The 14,881-nt window shown below is 48.7% G+C and overlaps 1 protein-coding gene across 2 annotated transcripts in view; it reads left to right on the plus strand.

The window, feature by feature from the left end:
- OTOF (otoferlin) overlaps positions 1-14,881 on the plus strand; it is a 187,287-nt gene that overhangs the window by 110,630 nt on the left and 61,776 nt on the right. For both annotated transcript variants that reach the window (XM_063123783.1, XM_063123781.1), the window contains exons 6-12: positions 3,882-3,958; positions 4,691-4,817; positions 8,664-8,718; positions 9,027-9,158; positions 11,588-11,650; positions 13,257-13,341; positions 14,565-14,724. In XM_063123783.1, coding sequence (XP_062979853.1) covers positions 3,882-3,958; positions 4,691-4,817; positions 8,664-8,718; positions 9,027-9,158; positions 11,588-11,650; positions 13,257-13,341; positions 14,565-14,724 — 699 coding nt within the window. The remainder of the gene's footprint in view (positions 1-3,881; positions 3,959-4,690; positions 4,818-8,663; positions 8,719-9,026; positions 9,159-11,587; positions 11,651-13,256; positions 13,342-14,564; positions 14,725-14,881) is intronic.

A 14,881-nucleotide genomic window follows, 5' to 3' on the forward strand; every position in this document is an offset into this window, starting at 1 on the left:
GCCCCACGGCCTGAAAAGTGGTGGCTCCTTTGCCCGGCTGCCAAATCACTGAAGCTCCTAATTCAGGCATCATTCCGGGGGCGCAGGAGGTGGTGGCCGTGCGGGGGGAGGGGCTTCTCCAGCAGCACCTGGAGCCGCTGCCATCCCGAGCGTGCCGAGCGGTCTCAGGTGTTCTCATCCAATATTCACGAAGGGGAGGGTGTCACATCTCCGCCGCCGTCGCAGCTGGCTTCCCATCTGCGCCACTGCCTTCCCATCCGTGGCGTTATTTTTGGCGGTGGCCGAAGAGGGGGGGGGCAGCGGCAGGGCCTGGATTTAATGCCACAAGTGGCCGGAAAGAGGGCGGGAGTAGGGGACGGGCCAGGGCCCCTGTTCCCCGACCCGAGAGCCTCTGAGAGGACGACAGCCCGCTCTCCTGGGCTAGTAGCCGTGAGACCCAGGGAGAAGTGAAGAGTCTGCCTTATGTAGGAGAGGTAGGTGATGGTCTTGGTTGACCTGTTCCAGGATGGTGGTATGATTTGCGGGGGGGGGGGAGCTTGTGGGCACATATGAGGTGCCAGCCTCTAACGGGGGGGGGGGGGCGTGGCAAAGAAGAGTTGTGGTGGGTGGGGAGAGGTTGTGTGGAGCTTTGCATTTCATATTACTGAGTCTGGATGTTGAATCAGACAGTAGAAAGTTTCTTGTCAGTTTCTTGCTAGTTTCTTGTCAGTTTCTTGCTAGCAGGGCCGGCGCTACCATTAAGGCCAACTAGGCAGCCGCCTAGGGCGCAGACATCAGAGGGGCGCAGACTGCCCCCTCTCCCCACTCCTGGGGTCGGAGGTTTTGTGGGGTGGGGGCTTGGCTTGCGTGCGCCCCTGCGTGGCTAGTCTTTTCCTGCAGCTGCAATCAGAGGCCCCGGAGAAGCGCCGCTCGTTTCTGCCGTCTGCAGGGGTGGGGGTGTTGCTTGTTGCAAAACCCTCGGAGACAACACGGAGGAGACGGAAGAGGAGCGGGCCAAGGGACAGCCAAAGGCTCTGCGGGCCGGGGAGGTGGGCAAGGAGGACGCAGAGACAGGCAGCCCCCGCAGGGCAGCAGCAGCAGCCCCGGTGCGCCGCCTTCCCCGTTGCGGGCTGCAGCTGCTCGAGACCGAGCGGGGACTGCGGGGCAGAGACCACCCCACCAGCCAGCCAAGGCTCATTCGCAGCCCCTCCTCACAGGGCGCGTAGAGGCGCAAGAGCAGCCGCACGGCCGGGGGCAGAAGCAGCGTGCCTGGCCTTGCTGATGCAACCCAAAGGAGGCTCAGACGGGCGGCCCTTCCAGAGCTGGGAGGGGCAGCCCTCAGGGATGCATGGAAGAAGTGGCGCCCACGGGCTGCCCCTCAAATTAAGGGGGGCTGCACCCCCAATAGGCTTTGGGACAGCGCAAATGACACCCCCTCACACACACCACCATGAGGTAGCCCCCCTCCCCGCCCGCACCCAGAGCTCGCCTTTCCTAGGGCACAAAATAGTCTGGCACCAGCCCTGCTAGCTAGTTTCTTGTCAGTGTTTATTTGATCACGAAACTGCTGTTCCCCAAGTGTGATACTTACACCTTGATTAAGGCCCTAAGTTGGATGGGCCCAAAATCCAAGCAAAGGGGGCCTCTGTATTATGTTAGAGCCATAGGGTGGGGCTGTAGCTCAGTGATAGTGCACCTGTTTTGCATGCAGACGGTTGCGGGTTCAATTCTTGACATCTCCAGGTAGGTCTGGGGCAGACATTCTGGCTGAATCCCTGGAGAGCTGCTGCCTGCCAGGGTTGACAATACTGGGCTAGATGGACCATGGGTCTGACTATGTATAAGGCAGCTTCCTAAGTTCCTACAGTTTATTATAGAATCATAGAATCATAGAATAGCAGAGTTGGAAGGGGCCTACAAGGCCATCGAGTCCAACCCCCTGCTCAATGCAGGAATCCACCCTAAAGCATCCCTGACAGAGGGTTGTCCAGCTGCCTCTTGAAGGCCTCTAGTGTGGGAGAGCCCACAACCTCCCTAGGTAACTGATTCCATTGTCGTACTGCTCTAACAGTCAGGAAGCTTTTCCTGATGTCCAGCCGGAATCTGGCTTCCTTTAACTTGAGCCCGTTGCTCCGTGTCCTGAACTCTGGGAGAATCGAGAAGAGATCCTGGCCCTCCTCTGTGTGACAACCTTTGAAGTATTTGAAGAGTGCTCTCATGTCTCCCCTCAATCTTCTCTTCTCCAGGCTAAACATGCCCAGTTCTTTCAGTCTATCTTCATAGGGCTTTGTTTCCAGACCCCTGATCATCTATCAGGGATGCTTTAGGGTGGATTCCTGCATTGAGCAGGGGGTTGGACTCGATGGCCTTGTAGGCCCCTTCCAACTCTGCTATTCTATGATTCTATGATACCCTAGTTGCATGACGCGTTATGAGCCACATGATGGCAGAGGTGGGTGAGCACAGAGTCAGGTGACCAAGGCTGGGCAGGGTGAGCGCATGTGCTGTACCTTTAAGAGCGGAGTAGGGGAACGTTTCCCATTGCAGATTGTCCCTTGGGGCTGAGAAAAGCTGCATCTGCAAAAATTCTCTCTCCTGCAAGGCAAAGAAGATTCCAGTAGCTGGTCTTGAATTTTGCCTAGCTAATTCAGAGCCACCCGGATATAGCGCCTCACCCATTTTGCCCTGGCTGCCTGGCGCCTGGAATTCCAGGCCCGTCCATGTCGACATTGGATTTTGGAGGGCTCCTCGCCGCCTCCTGCAACCACATTGCTCACCTCCCTTGACCCCCCTGCAGACGGTCCCTTCCCTTGTTCTCAAATTGAAAAGGAGTGTGAATAATTCATTCATTCATTAGCTTTTCATTATGCGTGCGTTGGGTGCCTGTGAGCGGCACTCACATTTCAAAGTCCAATTAAGAAAAGGGAAGCGGGGGGGTGGGGTGGATGGGGTGCCCCCCCCTGTATGTTGGGGAATATCGTAGCAAAGCCGCACAAAATCCTTCACACTCCACTACTGCCCTTGGCGTATTATGGCATCAGCCTCACCATCGATACCAACTTCCTTCAAGCCCCCCGGACCGGCTCAGAGCAGGGCCTCTCAGGCTACTGGTCTTTGGACGCCGCTCTCTGTGCGGGGTAAAAAATGAGTTAAATAAGTCATTAAGCAATAAGGGGGACAAGAAGGTGGGAGGAGTGGAAAGCAAGACCCACAGGGCAGGAAAAGTCCGACTTGCAGATATTTGAGTGATTCCATTGCATGTGAAACTCTGGAGAAGTCATTCTTTCAGGAGTCATAGAACCATAGAATCATGGAATAGTAGAGTTGGACGGGGCCTACAAGGCCATCGAGTCCAACCCCCTGCTCAGTGCAGGAATCCACCCTAAAGCATCCCTGACAGATGGTTGTCCAGCTGCCTCTTGAAGGCCTCTGGTGTGGGAGAGCCCACAACCTCCCTAGGTCACTGGTTCCATTTTCGTACTGCTCTAATAGTCGAGAGGTTTTTCCTGATGTCCAGCTGGAATCTGGCTTCCTTTAACTTGAGCCTGTTATTCTGTGTCCTGCACTCTGGGAGGATTGAGAAGAGATCCTGGCCTTTCAGTGAGGCCTCCAACACGGCCTCCGTAAAGAACATCCACCCAAGGGTTTGCCCTGCCAGTTGGATGAAACTGTCCAGTACCTTTGGGTTTTCCTGGTTTAGCCTGGTTTAGCCCTCAGCACTTGCGTTGGCATTTGTTCATATTTTATCGTCCGCTTTCCTCTCCGTCTCTTGGGATCTCCTTAGTCCTCACTGTCCCAAGTTCAGACTGGGAGTGACTGCTCAGAGCAGGGGGCTTGCCTTGCTCTTCCTCAGGCTGTAAAGCGGCATAATAACCCTCGTTGTGCATCTGTCTTTCTTACAGAGCGGGGAAAGGAGTCTTTTCAGCCATGAAGCTGGGCAAAGTACGTCCTCCCAAAGATGACCACCACCGGAAGCACGGTATGTCTCCCTGGCCCTATTCAGGTGCTCAGAGCCAACCTGTGAGGAGAAGGAGACCCCACACACACCCTGCTGCCCTCCTCACACCTTTCTCGTTCCTTCTACTCAGGTAGGGTCACGGCCTGAAGAGGAGAGGATCCTGTATCCGGGGAGGATCTCCACGTGATCCAGGGTGCTGATTTTCCAGTGTCCTCAATCGGTTGGAGATTCTACACGGATGCAGGAGGCTCTACTCCATTTAATAACACCTGAGTAGGGCTTCTCTCTCTCTCTCTCTCTCTCTCTCTCTCTCTCTCTCTCTCTCTCTCTCTCTCTGTCTGTCTCTCCTTCCATTACACTACTGAATTGCTAATGGGACCTTTGCAGGGCTTATTCTGCAGATTTCAGGGATTCAAACACAGTCCAAGGAAAAGGGATCCCTTGATGCAACCTCCTGCCTAATAGGAGCAACAGTAGACCCTCGAGAATCCACACAATATTGTGACGCTCTCTGTGCGCTTCACAGGCTGCTTCTAGACGAGGCTTGTATTGTGCAATCCCCTGGCTTCAAAATGCCTTTCGATCGGTAGCACTAGAAAGCACCCCTACCGCCCATCTTCACGTTTCTCCGACATCAATTCTTCTTCTTCAGAGGGCACGACGCAGTCATAGTTAAGGCCACTTGAAGTTCCATTGCAGTCATTCCAAGCAAGCCTCTTAACCGTGAGCTTGTGCGTCCTCCTTCCCTGGCAGATGAACCAGCCATCTTGGAGGCAGAAGACTTGGACCGTAAAGCGATGCGTCTCGGAGGCGGCCTGGACCCGGACACCATCTCCCTGGCTTCGGTCACAGCCGTCACCACAAATGTGTCCAATAAGAGGTGAGGAGGAGAAGGTGGGGACCCAGGCTGGTGTCCAAGGCCTAAACTACACCAAACAGGAAATTGCATTATGAAAGTGATATGAAAGCAGAATATAAAATGCTGAAGTCACACCAAGCAGGATATAGTGGTGTGAAAGCTATCTATGGTACGTGTCAATGGGCCCCAACAGTGGTCAGTGCACTTCAATACCGCTCTAAAGCAGTAGTGTGGCTTCTGCCTTTTATATACCGCTTTCATACCACTTTCATAGTGGAATATCCTACTTGTTTATTTATTTTATTTATTTATTTATTACATTTCTATACCTCCCAATAGCCGGAGCTCTCTGGGCGGTTCACAAAACTTGGGCCTTAACTACTTGGTGTAGTTAAGACTTGGGCCTTAACTACTTGGTGTAGTTAAGGCCCAAGTCTGGACATTCCAGAGCCAGAATCTCCATGTAACCAGATCCATGTCCACGCCTGTATTACATTTGATTCAATTTGCAGCCTGCTCCATCCAAAGGGCTTGGGGCAAGTCACAGTATTTTCATCATAGATACAAGCAGGCGGTTGCTCTCGCATTCGTGTCCTACCCTCTGGAACTCCCTACCAAGAGAGGCTGGGCTGGCTCCCACCAGCAGGCAAAGTTTTTCTCATTCAGTCCTGGAAGCCAGATTACTGCTGAAGGGTGGCGGGGGGTTGGGTTTTTTTGTTTTTGGTGTTGTTTTTAAACTGGTTAGATTCTGGCCTAATCTACCCCAAGCAGGATATTGCACTATGGAAGCGATATGAAAGCAGTATATTAGGGTGACCCTATGAAAAGGCGGACAGGGCTCCTGTATCTTTAACAGTTGCATTGAAAAGGGAATTTCAGCAGGGGTCATTGGTATATACGGTTTTAATGGAATTGTTTTATGTGTTATTGTAAAGCGCTTCGATGCCAGAAATGGTGAGGCGGCGCTATAAAAATGCTTTAAATAAATAAATAAATAAAATAAATAAATTCCCTCTTCATCACACCAGTTAAAGCTGCAGGTGCCCTGCCCTCTTTTAAATCTGGACACTCTAGTATAGCTCCTGCAGCTTTAACTGTTGTGATGAAGAGGGAATTTCACCAGGTTCTCCATATATGCAAAGGACCCCTGCTGAAATTCCCTTTTCTATGCAACTGTTAAAGATACAGGAGACCTGTCCTCCTTTTCATAGGGTCACCCTAGGTATATAAAAGGCAGGAGCCACACCAAGCAGGGATATAGCAGTATGAAAGTGGTATATATGGTCTGTGGCCACAGCTAGACCTAAGGTTTATCCTGGGACCATCCAGGGTTCGCCCCTGCCTGAGCACTGGATCCCCTGTGTGTCACCTAGATGAAAAGGTTTGACTCCTGGACCATCCAGGGATAAGCCTTAGGTCTAGCTATGGTCTGTGTCAATGGGCCCCAACGGTTGTCAGTGCACTTCAATACCGCTCTAAAGCAGCCGTGTGGCTCCTGCCTCTTATATCCCGCTTTCATAGTGGAATATCCTGCTTGGTGTAGATTAGTCTTCTTTTAATTGCTGTGATTTTAATTGTGTTTTAAGTGATTTGTTTCTATATTTCAATTGAGATTGCCTTTATTTGCCATTCACGATTATTAACTACTTTGAGTGCTATTTTTGGTTGAAAGTCAGGATATATATTTAATAAATAAATGTAATTTTTTAAAGAAAGACGTGTGACCTTTGTGTGGCCTTCTCGTTGGGACACTGCTTGGCCACTGATCCCAACGCAATGCTGGACTAGATGGACCCTTGGTCTGATCCAGCATGGCTAGGGTGACCAACTGTCAGGATTTCCCCGGATTTGTCCTGTTTTTTGTTCTTTCCATGGTGTCAGGGGGGATTTTCTATAATTTTCAAGAATGTCCTGGAATGACACACCTTCCCCTTTAAGGCTGCCATTAGCATGGCAGGAGGGAGTGACATGCTTTCTTGAGGCACATCATTCCCCCACCCCGAGCTCCGATTGAGGCCTTAAAGGGGAAAGTGGGTCATTCGTGGACATTATAGAAAAGGCCCCAATTGGAGTGGATGGTGGTGGTGCAGAATGAAATCCTTTCCCCTCCTCCACTTCAATCGGGTTCTTTAAGGTGGCGGGGGAATAATGTACTTTCTGCAGGACTCAGAAAGCTGTTTCCCCACACACACACTAGGTGTCCTCTTTTTTGGTTTCCCAAATATGGTCACCCTAAGCATGGCTCTTCATAGAATCATAGAATTAGGCTGACCCTATAAAAAGGAGGACAGGGCTCCTGTATCTTCTCCTGTAACCTGGAGAAATGTCCTCTTCATCACCACAGTTAAAGCTGCTGGAGCTATACCAGAGTGACCGGATTTAAAAGAGGGCAGGGCACTTGCAGCTTTAACTGTTGTGATGAAGAGGACATTTCTCCAGGTTCTCCATATATACCAATGACACCTGCTGAAATTTCCCTTTCAATACAACTGTTAAAGATACAGGAGCCCTGTCCTCCTTTTCATAGGGTCAGCCTAATTCTATGATTCTATGAAGAGCCATGCTTCAAATGACAAATGACACCTGCTGAAATTCCCTTTTCTATGCAGCTGTTAAAGATATAGGAGCCCTGTCCTCCTTTTCATATGGTCACCCTAATAGAATAGCAGAGTTGGAAGGGGCCTACAAGGCCATCGAGTCCAACCCCCTGCTCAGTGCAGGAATCCACCCTAAAGCTTTTGTTCTCATCACCCTCCCCTCAGCCACCTCAGTTGCCAGTATTTAAATCAGGGATGCAGAACGTCAGGCCCAGGGGCACACACACACAAAACACCCCCAAACAAACGTTCTCTATTGTGTCTTAGCAAATTGCCATTATACACAAACACAGAATAAAACACAGGATAAAACACAATACAATTTAAAATTCCACCAACAAACTTTTAAGAGTTGACTAGTTTTCCATACAGCTTTTTGACTTTGTGGCGCGTATTTGTAGAGCATTGACAAGGAATTTGGCAGTTCTAAAGGATACACACTTCTCAGCATCAGACAATAGGAAACAAGCCTTGACAAGGGCTGGCCTGCCCTTGAATGATCTCAACAACGGAAGAAGGGCACCTGTGGGCCTCAAAGCAGGCCCTCTGTGATTCGCCAGTGAAGGTGCCCACCGTGTGAGCAGGGCTGACCACACAAATATTTCCCACCCATCAGTCCTGTATTGTTAGGATGGGAAAGACCTGAGTGATTGCCCAAGACCGGAAGACGCCTGGCACTCTCAAGCAGTGTGTGGGGCTGGTCCCATGGGGCTGAGCACCCACGGATGGCTCAGTGGATTCAAGGATGGGGGCACTGGTGGGAACGTGATGGCTGTGTTGCTGGTGGGGCAGGCTCCCCTTCACCACTGCTCCACCCACCTCGTTAAATTCGTTAATTTATTTATTTATTTAGTTAGTTAGTTAGTTCACCTACTGGAGTAAGACAGCCAAGGAGCACTCAGCCTCTTAAATATTCAGGGTTTTTTTTTAAAAAAAAAAAGTTTGCAAAACTTCTCTAAATGATGCCTATATGCCACAGGAATACGGAACATGGCTCTCATCACTAGAAACTTAATATTTATCTGTTAATGTATTTTATATCACTTTCCCAAAAGTTCAAAGCGGTGGCTAACTAAAATACTGAATTGGGATGCTTGGAAAATGCTGTACACTCCAACTATAACCTGGCATTCACAGTAGAGACTAGATTTACAAGGTTGTTGTAAGACTTACTAATATATGTAAAATAGGCTGTACAATTTGTTGGTGGTTGTTGTTTATATTATTATTATTATTATTATTATTAATTATTATTATTATTATTTTCAAGATCCAAGCCAGATATTAAAATGGAGCCCAGTGCTGGAAGACCTATGGATTACCAGGTAAGTTGCTTCCACTAAAATTCTGTTGTGCCTTGAGTGCCTTGAGTATAGTAGAAATCCAAAACATTGTCCAAGCTGTTTCCAGACCCACATTGTGCCCCTCTTCTTGGGGGCCATTGCTCAGCAGCAGACAGCTGGGTTGATCACAATGTGGACAGCTTCATTTCTGTGGCTCTTGTACGGACCACCAGAGTGAGCATTCACCTCACTTTTGGAAATGTGTGAGGAGAGGGACTTAGGGAAGAAGATGGGGAGAACTCAAGGACCAACCAAGGTGATGGTGCCTCATCTTTTCCTTCCCTGACTAGGTCAGCATCACAGTCATCGAAGCGCGGCAGCTGGTGGGGCTAAACATGGATCCCGTGGTGTGTGTGGAGGTGGGGGACGAGAAGAAATACACGTCCATGAAGGAATCGACCAACTGCCCTTACTATAATGAGGTGAGCTCACGCTTGGTGGCTACTCGCCTCCCTGTTCCTCCTTGATGGGAGTTCAAGCTCATGAAGCACCAAGAAGTATGAGGAAAAACCCTCCCCACCACTAAGAGGAGGGCCAGGATCTCTTCTTGATCCTCCCAGAGTGCAGGACACGGAATAACGGGCTCAAGCTACAGGAAGCCAGATTCCGGCTGGGCATCAGGAAAAACTTTCTGACTGTTAGAGCAGTACGACAATGGAATCAGTTACCTAGGGAGGTTGTGGGCTCTCCCACACTAGAGGCCTTCAAGAGGCAGCTGGACAACCATCTGTCAGGGATGCTTTAGGGTGGAATCCTAGATTGAGCAGGGGGTTGGACTCGATGGCCTTGTAGGCCCCTTCCAACTCTGCTATTCTATGATTCTGAAGACGTTTCTATCCATGGGTGGTTGTGGTCAGTGCTGCCATTGTGGGCTTTGCAAGAATTTCATTTATTTTTGCAAATCATGAGAACATGTCCACTCACAGCCTCGAACACAAATGCAAGCAGGATAGCATGATTTCCAAAAATGTCCACACATGCTCAAGCATGGATTCACAGTAACACACACACACACACACACATTTTTTTAAAAAAATGTGCAGTTTAAAAAGTGCATTTTTGTAAAATTGTGCATTTTCACAGTTTAATGTTTGTGGGAGAAATGTGTATTTTTGGTACATTTTTTTTTAAAAAATGTGCACTTCCCATTTGAAATGGGTACTTTCCCTATTTGGACAAAATGGGGAAAAAGCGCAATTTAACGTGGGAAAGTAGGTGAGCCAAACTTTAAGGTGGTGTTTGGAGAATCTGAGCAATCGCAAAAATAACTTCTTCACCCATCCCTGTGTCCACCTGTCATAGAATCATAGAATCATAGAATAGCAGAGTTGGAAGGGGCCTACAAGGCCATCGAGTCAATTTAGGCAAGGAGAAATCAGATGGGTGAAATCCCATAAGAACCATATGTTGCTGCTGGCAGTTGCACTAAGGCATTGGGCCAAACCTTGCCAAAGGATCCGAGTGTAAACCTCTGTGTGTAGACTTTGGTCACAGTTGTGGGTCAACTTATGGACTGGAGCAGGGCCAGGGCCAGTGGGCACCATCTTGCTTCCTCTCCATACATTCAGATCCCCAGATAAGGCCTGTGAAGAGGGCTGGAGCTTCCTTTCTTGCTGTCCGTTGCAAGAGGCAGAGGACCAGGGTTGTGGTAGTGGGTGGACAGCCTGATCCAGATCTTTGTGAACCGCCCAGAGAGCTTCGGCTATTGGGCGGTATAAAAATGTAATAAATAAATAAAATAAATAAAAATCTCAGCAGCACTGTTGCAATGGCAACATTAATACAAAGTTTTAAAACTGTATAACAGGAACGTTGCATAAAAACATAAGACGGTCAAGGTTCCATCTAGTCTGGCGATCTGTTCACACACGGTGACCGACCAGCTGCCCATGGGAAACTCACAAGCAGGACATGAGTGCAACAGCACCCTCCCACCCATGTTCCCCAGCAACTGGTGCACACAGGCTTACTGCCTCTGATACTGGAGGCTGCAATTAGCCATCAGGACTAGTAGCCTTTGTTAGCTTTCTCCTCCTCCAGGAATTTGTCCAATCCCCTTTTAAGACCATCCAAATAAGTGGCCATCAACATTAACGGGCTCAAGTTAAAGGAAGCCAGATTCCAGCTGGACATCAGGAAAAACTTCCTGACTGTTAGAGCAGTACGACAATGGAACCAGTTGCCTGGTGAGGTTGTGGGCTCTCCTACACTAGAGGCCTTAAAGAGGCAGCTGGATAAGCATCTGTCGGGGTTGCTTTAGGGTGGATTCCTGCATTGAGCAGGGGGTTGGACTTAATGGCCTTGTAGGCCCCTTCCAACTCTGCTATTCTATGATTCTATGATACCCTAGTTGCATGATGCGTTATGAGCCACATGATGGCAGAGGTGGGTGAGCACAGTCAGGTGACCAAAGCTGTAATATTTCCCCCCTTTTATTTTGCTTCCTGGGAGATGTTCATGTTTGAATGTATTTAGATTGCAGAGGAGAACCGTTAGCACAGCAGAAATAGCTCTTTTTAAAAAATCAATCAATCAATCAATAAAGAACATTTCCTTGTCCGTGTCCATTCTTGACCAACATATTAACGTTTCCCTCTGGACTGTTGAGGGAGATCTTGACTACCTCCATTGTTTCTGCCTCGGCACTGGGGGACATGTCCTGCAGCTTTCCTCAACCTGGAGCCCTCCAGTTTGGTCTTGCCGGCTGGAGATCAGGGAAATGGGTCTCCATCACACCTGGAGGATCAGGTCAGGGAAGGCTGATCTACAGCCATATCCATTTGAGTCTCTATACTTTTCTTTGTTACTGTAGCTGACGACTAGTGGATGTTTTCTTCTTCTTTCCTTCTAGTACTTTGTCTTCGATTTCCATGTACCTCCAGATGTTATGTTCGACAAAATTATCAAATTATCCGTGAGTAAAATTCGCCACAGACTTCCCTTTCTCAGCTGGAGTATTCCTTAAAAAGGGGGGGGGGGTTTGACAGAGAGACAGACGTGGTCACTCACAGAGAGACAATTAATACTTCAGAAGAAGACAACCTGGACAGAAGACAAGCTGAGCTTCGGCTAGTAGAGAAATAATGGCGGACCTTCTCTTTCACAACCACAACGTGTTTTTGCTGTCCTTAACATAGAATTGCCTCGTCTATCTCTGCTACCATGTCTGTCAGGACTGATGCAACGTTTCTTGGCCCCCTTCCTGCTCAGTCCTTTCTCTCCAGGTTTCTTGATATGGGGAGAGGCAATAACTGAGCACTATCGCCCATTGAAACGACTGGGTAGCAATGATGGGACTAAATTGTACAGGGGGGAAATGCAGCATAAATTATGCAAACTAAGGCCTTAGCTTGACCTAAAGTTTATCCTGGGGTCGTCCCTGCCTGCTCCCGGGATCTCCTGTGTGTCATTTAGATGCACAGGGATGACCCCGGGACGATCCCGGGATAAACCTTAGGTCTAGCTAAGGCCTGAGATATATATATTTCCTCAACTCGTAGCATTCATACAGCTTGAAAGTTTCATCCTTTTAATTCGTGGAAAATTAAAACATTTTTGGCATGGAATTCACACATCCTTGGGCTAAATTTTCCACCTTGCTACCTGGGATGGAACTCTTACATTTCAATTTGCTCCTTCAGTTGTTGTTCTTCAAAGTGTGTTTCTTGTTTGAATTTTCCTAGTCAAGAGCCCTGGCAGCATTTAGGGTACCGTTAATAACATTTTAAAAATTTTGTTTTGTATCTCTCTTATTTGATGAATTACCCCTAGTGTGCTGGCTATTGCCACAATATAGAAATATAGTGAATTAATGAATGAAAACATTACTAACCCCATAGCAAGATCTCTGAGGCCTTAGCTAGACCTAAGGTTTATCTGGGGATCATCCCGGGGTCATCCCTGCCTGCTTCCGGGATCCCCTCTGTGTCATTTAGATGCACAGGGATGACCCCGGGACGAACTCCGGCTATTGGGCAGTATAGAAATGTAATACATAAATAAATAAATAATAAATAAATAAATCCCGGGATAAACCTTAGGTTTAGCTAAGGCTTCAGTGACATACAATAAATCAGTTTAAAAGAACAACATACAGTCCATATAATATAATCAAATTCAACAATAAATCCAATAAACAAATCAGAAGCAGAATTGAAAACAAACATAATTCAGTCAAATTACCTAATCACACAGAAAGCTAAACACTAAAAGAAAATCCATCCCAACTGCCATAAAAAGCAGAGACTAAAATAGCAAGCATCTTTTGTTCTATGCTGTTAATGTGCTGTTCGAGATGTGTTAAAAGTCCTTGGAAGATAAAAAGAAAGAAAGAAAGAAAAGGAAACCATTGTCTGATGCCAGGAGACCATCAAGGGAGGTGCCAGGTGAGCCTCCCTTGGGAGGCCGTTCTACAACCACCCCAAAGGCTTGCTGACAGATCCGGGGTCTGCTCTTGACAAATTTATTTATTTGTTATTTTTGTGCATTCATTTCACTCTTTCCTCTGTGTCAACCTGCAGGTGATTCACTCCAAGAACCTCCTGCGCAGTGGGACCTTGGTGGGCTCTTTCAAGATGGACGTAGGGACTGTTTATACCCAGTCAGGTGTGTAATAAATGGGGGGCGGGGATTTGGGGTTTGGAAGGCAGGTTCCGCAGAACAGCTGCAGTGATGCCTCCTGCTGCTTATACTCTCTGAAACCTGAGTTCAGAAGCAAGGAGGCCCCAGGACTGGTGTCCATAGAGTTTCCCAGATCTCTGATCCCAAGAGCCAAGAAATGTCCATTTTGTGCTGGCAACCCAATTTGAAGCAGCTGCCTTTGATGCAGTCTTCCCCAACCTGGTGCCCACCAGATGTGTCAGACTACAGGTGGTATCATCCCCAACCAGCATGGGAGTCAGGAACATAGGAATCTGCCTGTTCTAAAGGGTTGACTTGAAATAGTTCTCCTAAGCCTTAGTCTCTGGCAGTAAGTGTCATGTTTCTCAGAAAGCTCTTGCTTTCGATGGGAGACAAATGACGAGGCCTGCTAGGTAATCCGCAAAGCTTTTATTAAGCAGCAAACTTCTCTTCTACCTGAAGAGAGTCTAATCTCTTTTAAACTTCCCCCTAGGCAAAACTATGCAAACTTAGCGAGACAATTGCTGGATCAAGGAGAACAGGAAGCCCCTTCCCAAACACCCATAACTTCAGAGAGCCTGGTGTGGAGGCAGGTTCTGGCGCAATCCTAGTTGGACTGACTTTCTTAAGCCTTCCTTCCGCTCCGTGCATTTTAGCTTCTGGCGGACCCTAGCATCATCTAACTGATTGGGGCGCTCTCCTCTGGAAGAAAGCCCATTTCCCACTGAGTGTGTAGGATTTGGCCTTGAGGAGATAAGTTCTGGAGAGGGCTGACTCCCAGCTGGGGAATCACCTGTGAGAGCTTCCTCCCCCATTGGTACAGGCTGGCTGCTGTCCGGCGCTGCGTCTTCTAGTTCTGAATCTGATTCTGATTGATTACCTGAAACACCTTCTCCCAGAACAGGGGCAGTAGGGTTAGCCATGACAGTAAGAGCTTCAAGGTAAAAAATGCTGGTGGTTTTTTTTTTGGGGGGGGGGAGGGGGGTCCCACCCCTTTGATCTTCAACCCTTCCCCTTGACATATGATCCTGCCCTTTTTGCCTTCAGCCCCACCCACCACTGGAACGCAAGCCCTGAGAGCATCTCCGTAACGGAATTCGGCCCAGAGGCCGAAAGAGACCCGGCACCACTGATCTAGAGAGCTGCCACATGGAGAAGGCCCAGTGGAAGCTTTCATGGCCACCTCTTTCCCCCCTCTCTCCACGCAGAGCACCAGTTCTACCACAAGTGGGCCATCCTGTTGGATCCAGAGGACATCACGGCTGGGCTGAAGGGCTACCTGAAGGTGGACGTCGCCGTGGTGGGCAAGGGAGACAACATCAAGACGCCCCACAAGGCGAACGAGACCGACGAGGATGACATTGAGGGGTGAGGAGGAGGAAGGGGAGGAAAAACAGGATTTCCTCTTCACCACTGTGTCACTGCAGTCAGGCAATTGGGTGGAGAATGGAGGAGGCCTTTTGATACTTCTCTGATGAGAGATTTGGCTGGATGCGTGAAGCAACAGCCATCTGCCCCTACTCCG

The sequence above is a fragment of the Elgaria multicarinata genome, chromosome 4 (genome assembly GCF_023053635.1).
Source record: "Elgaria multicarinata webbii isolate HBS135686 ecotype San Diego chromosome 4, rElgMul1.1.pri, whole genome shotgun sequence".
Lineage (NCBI taxonomy): Eukaryota > Metazoa > Chordata > Lepidosauria > Squamata > Anguidae > Elgaria > Elgaria multicarinata.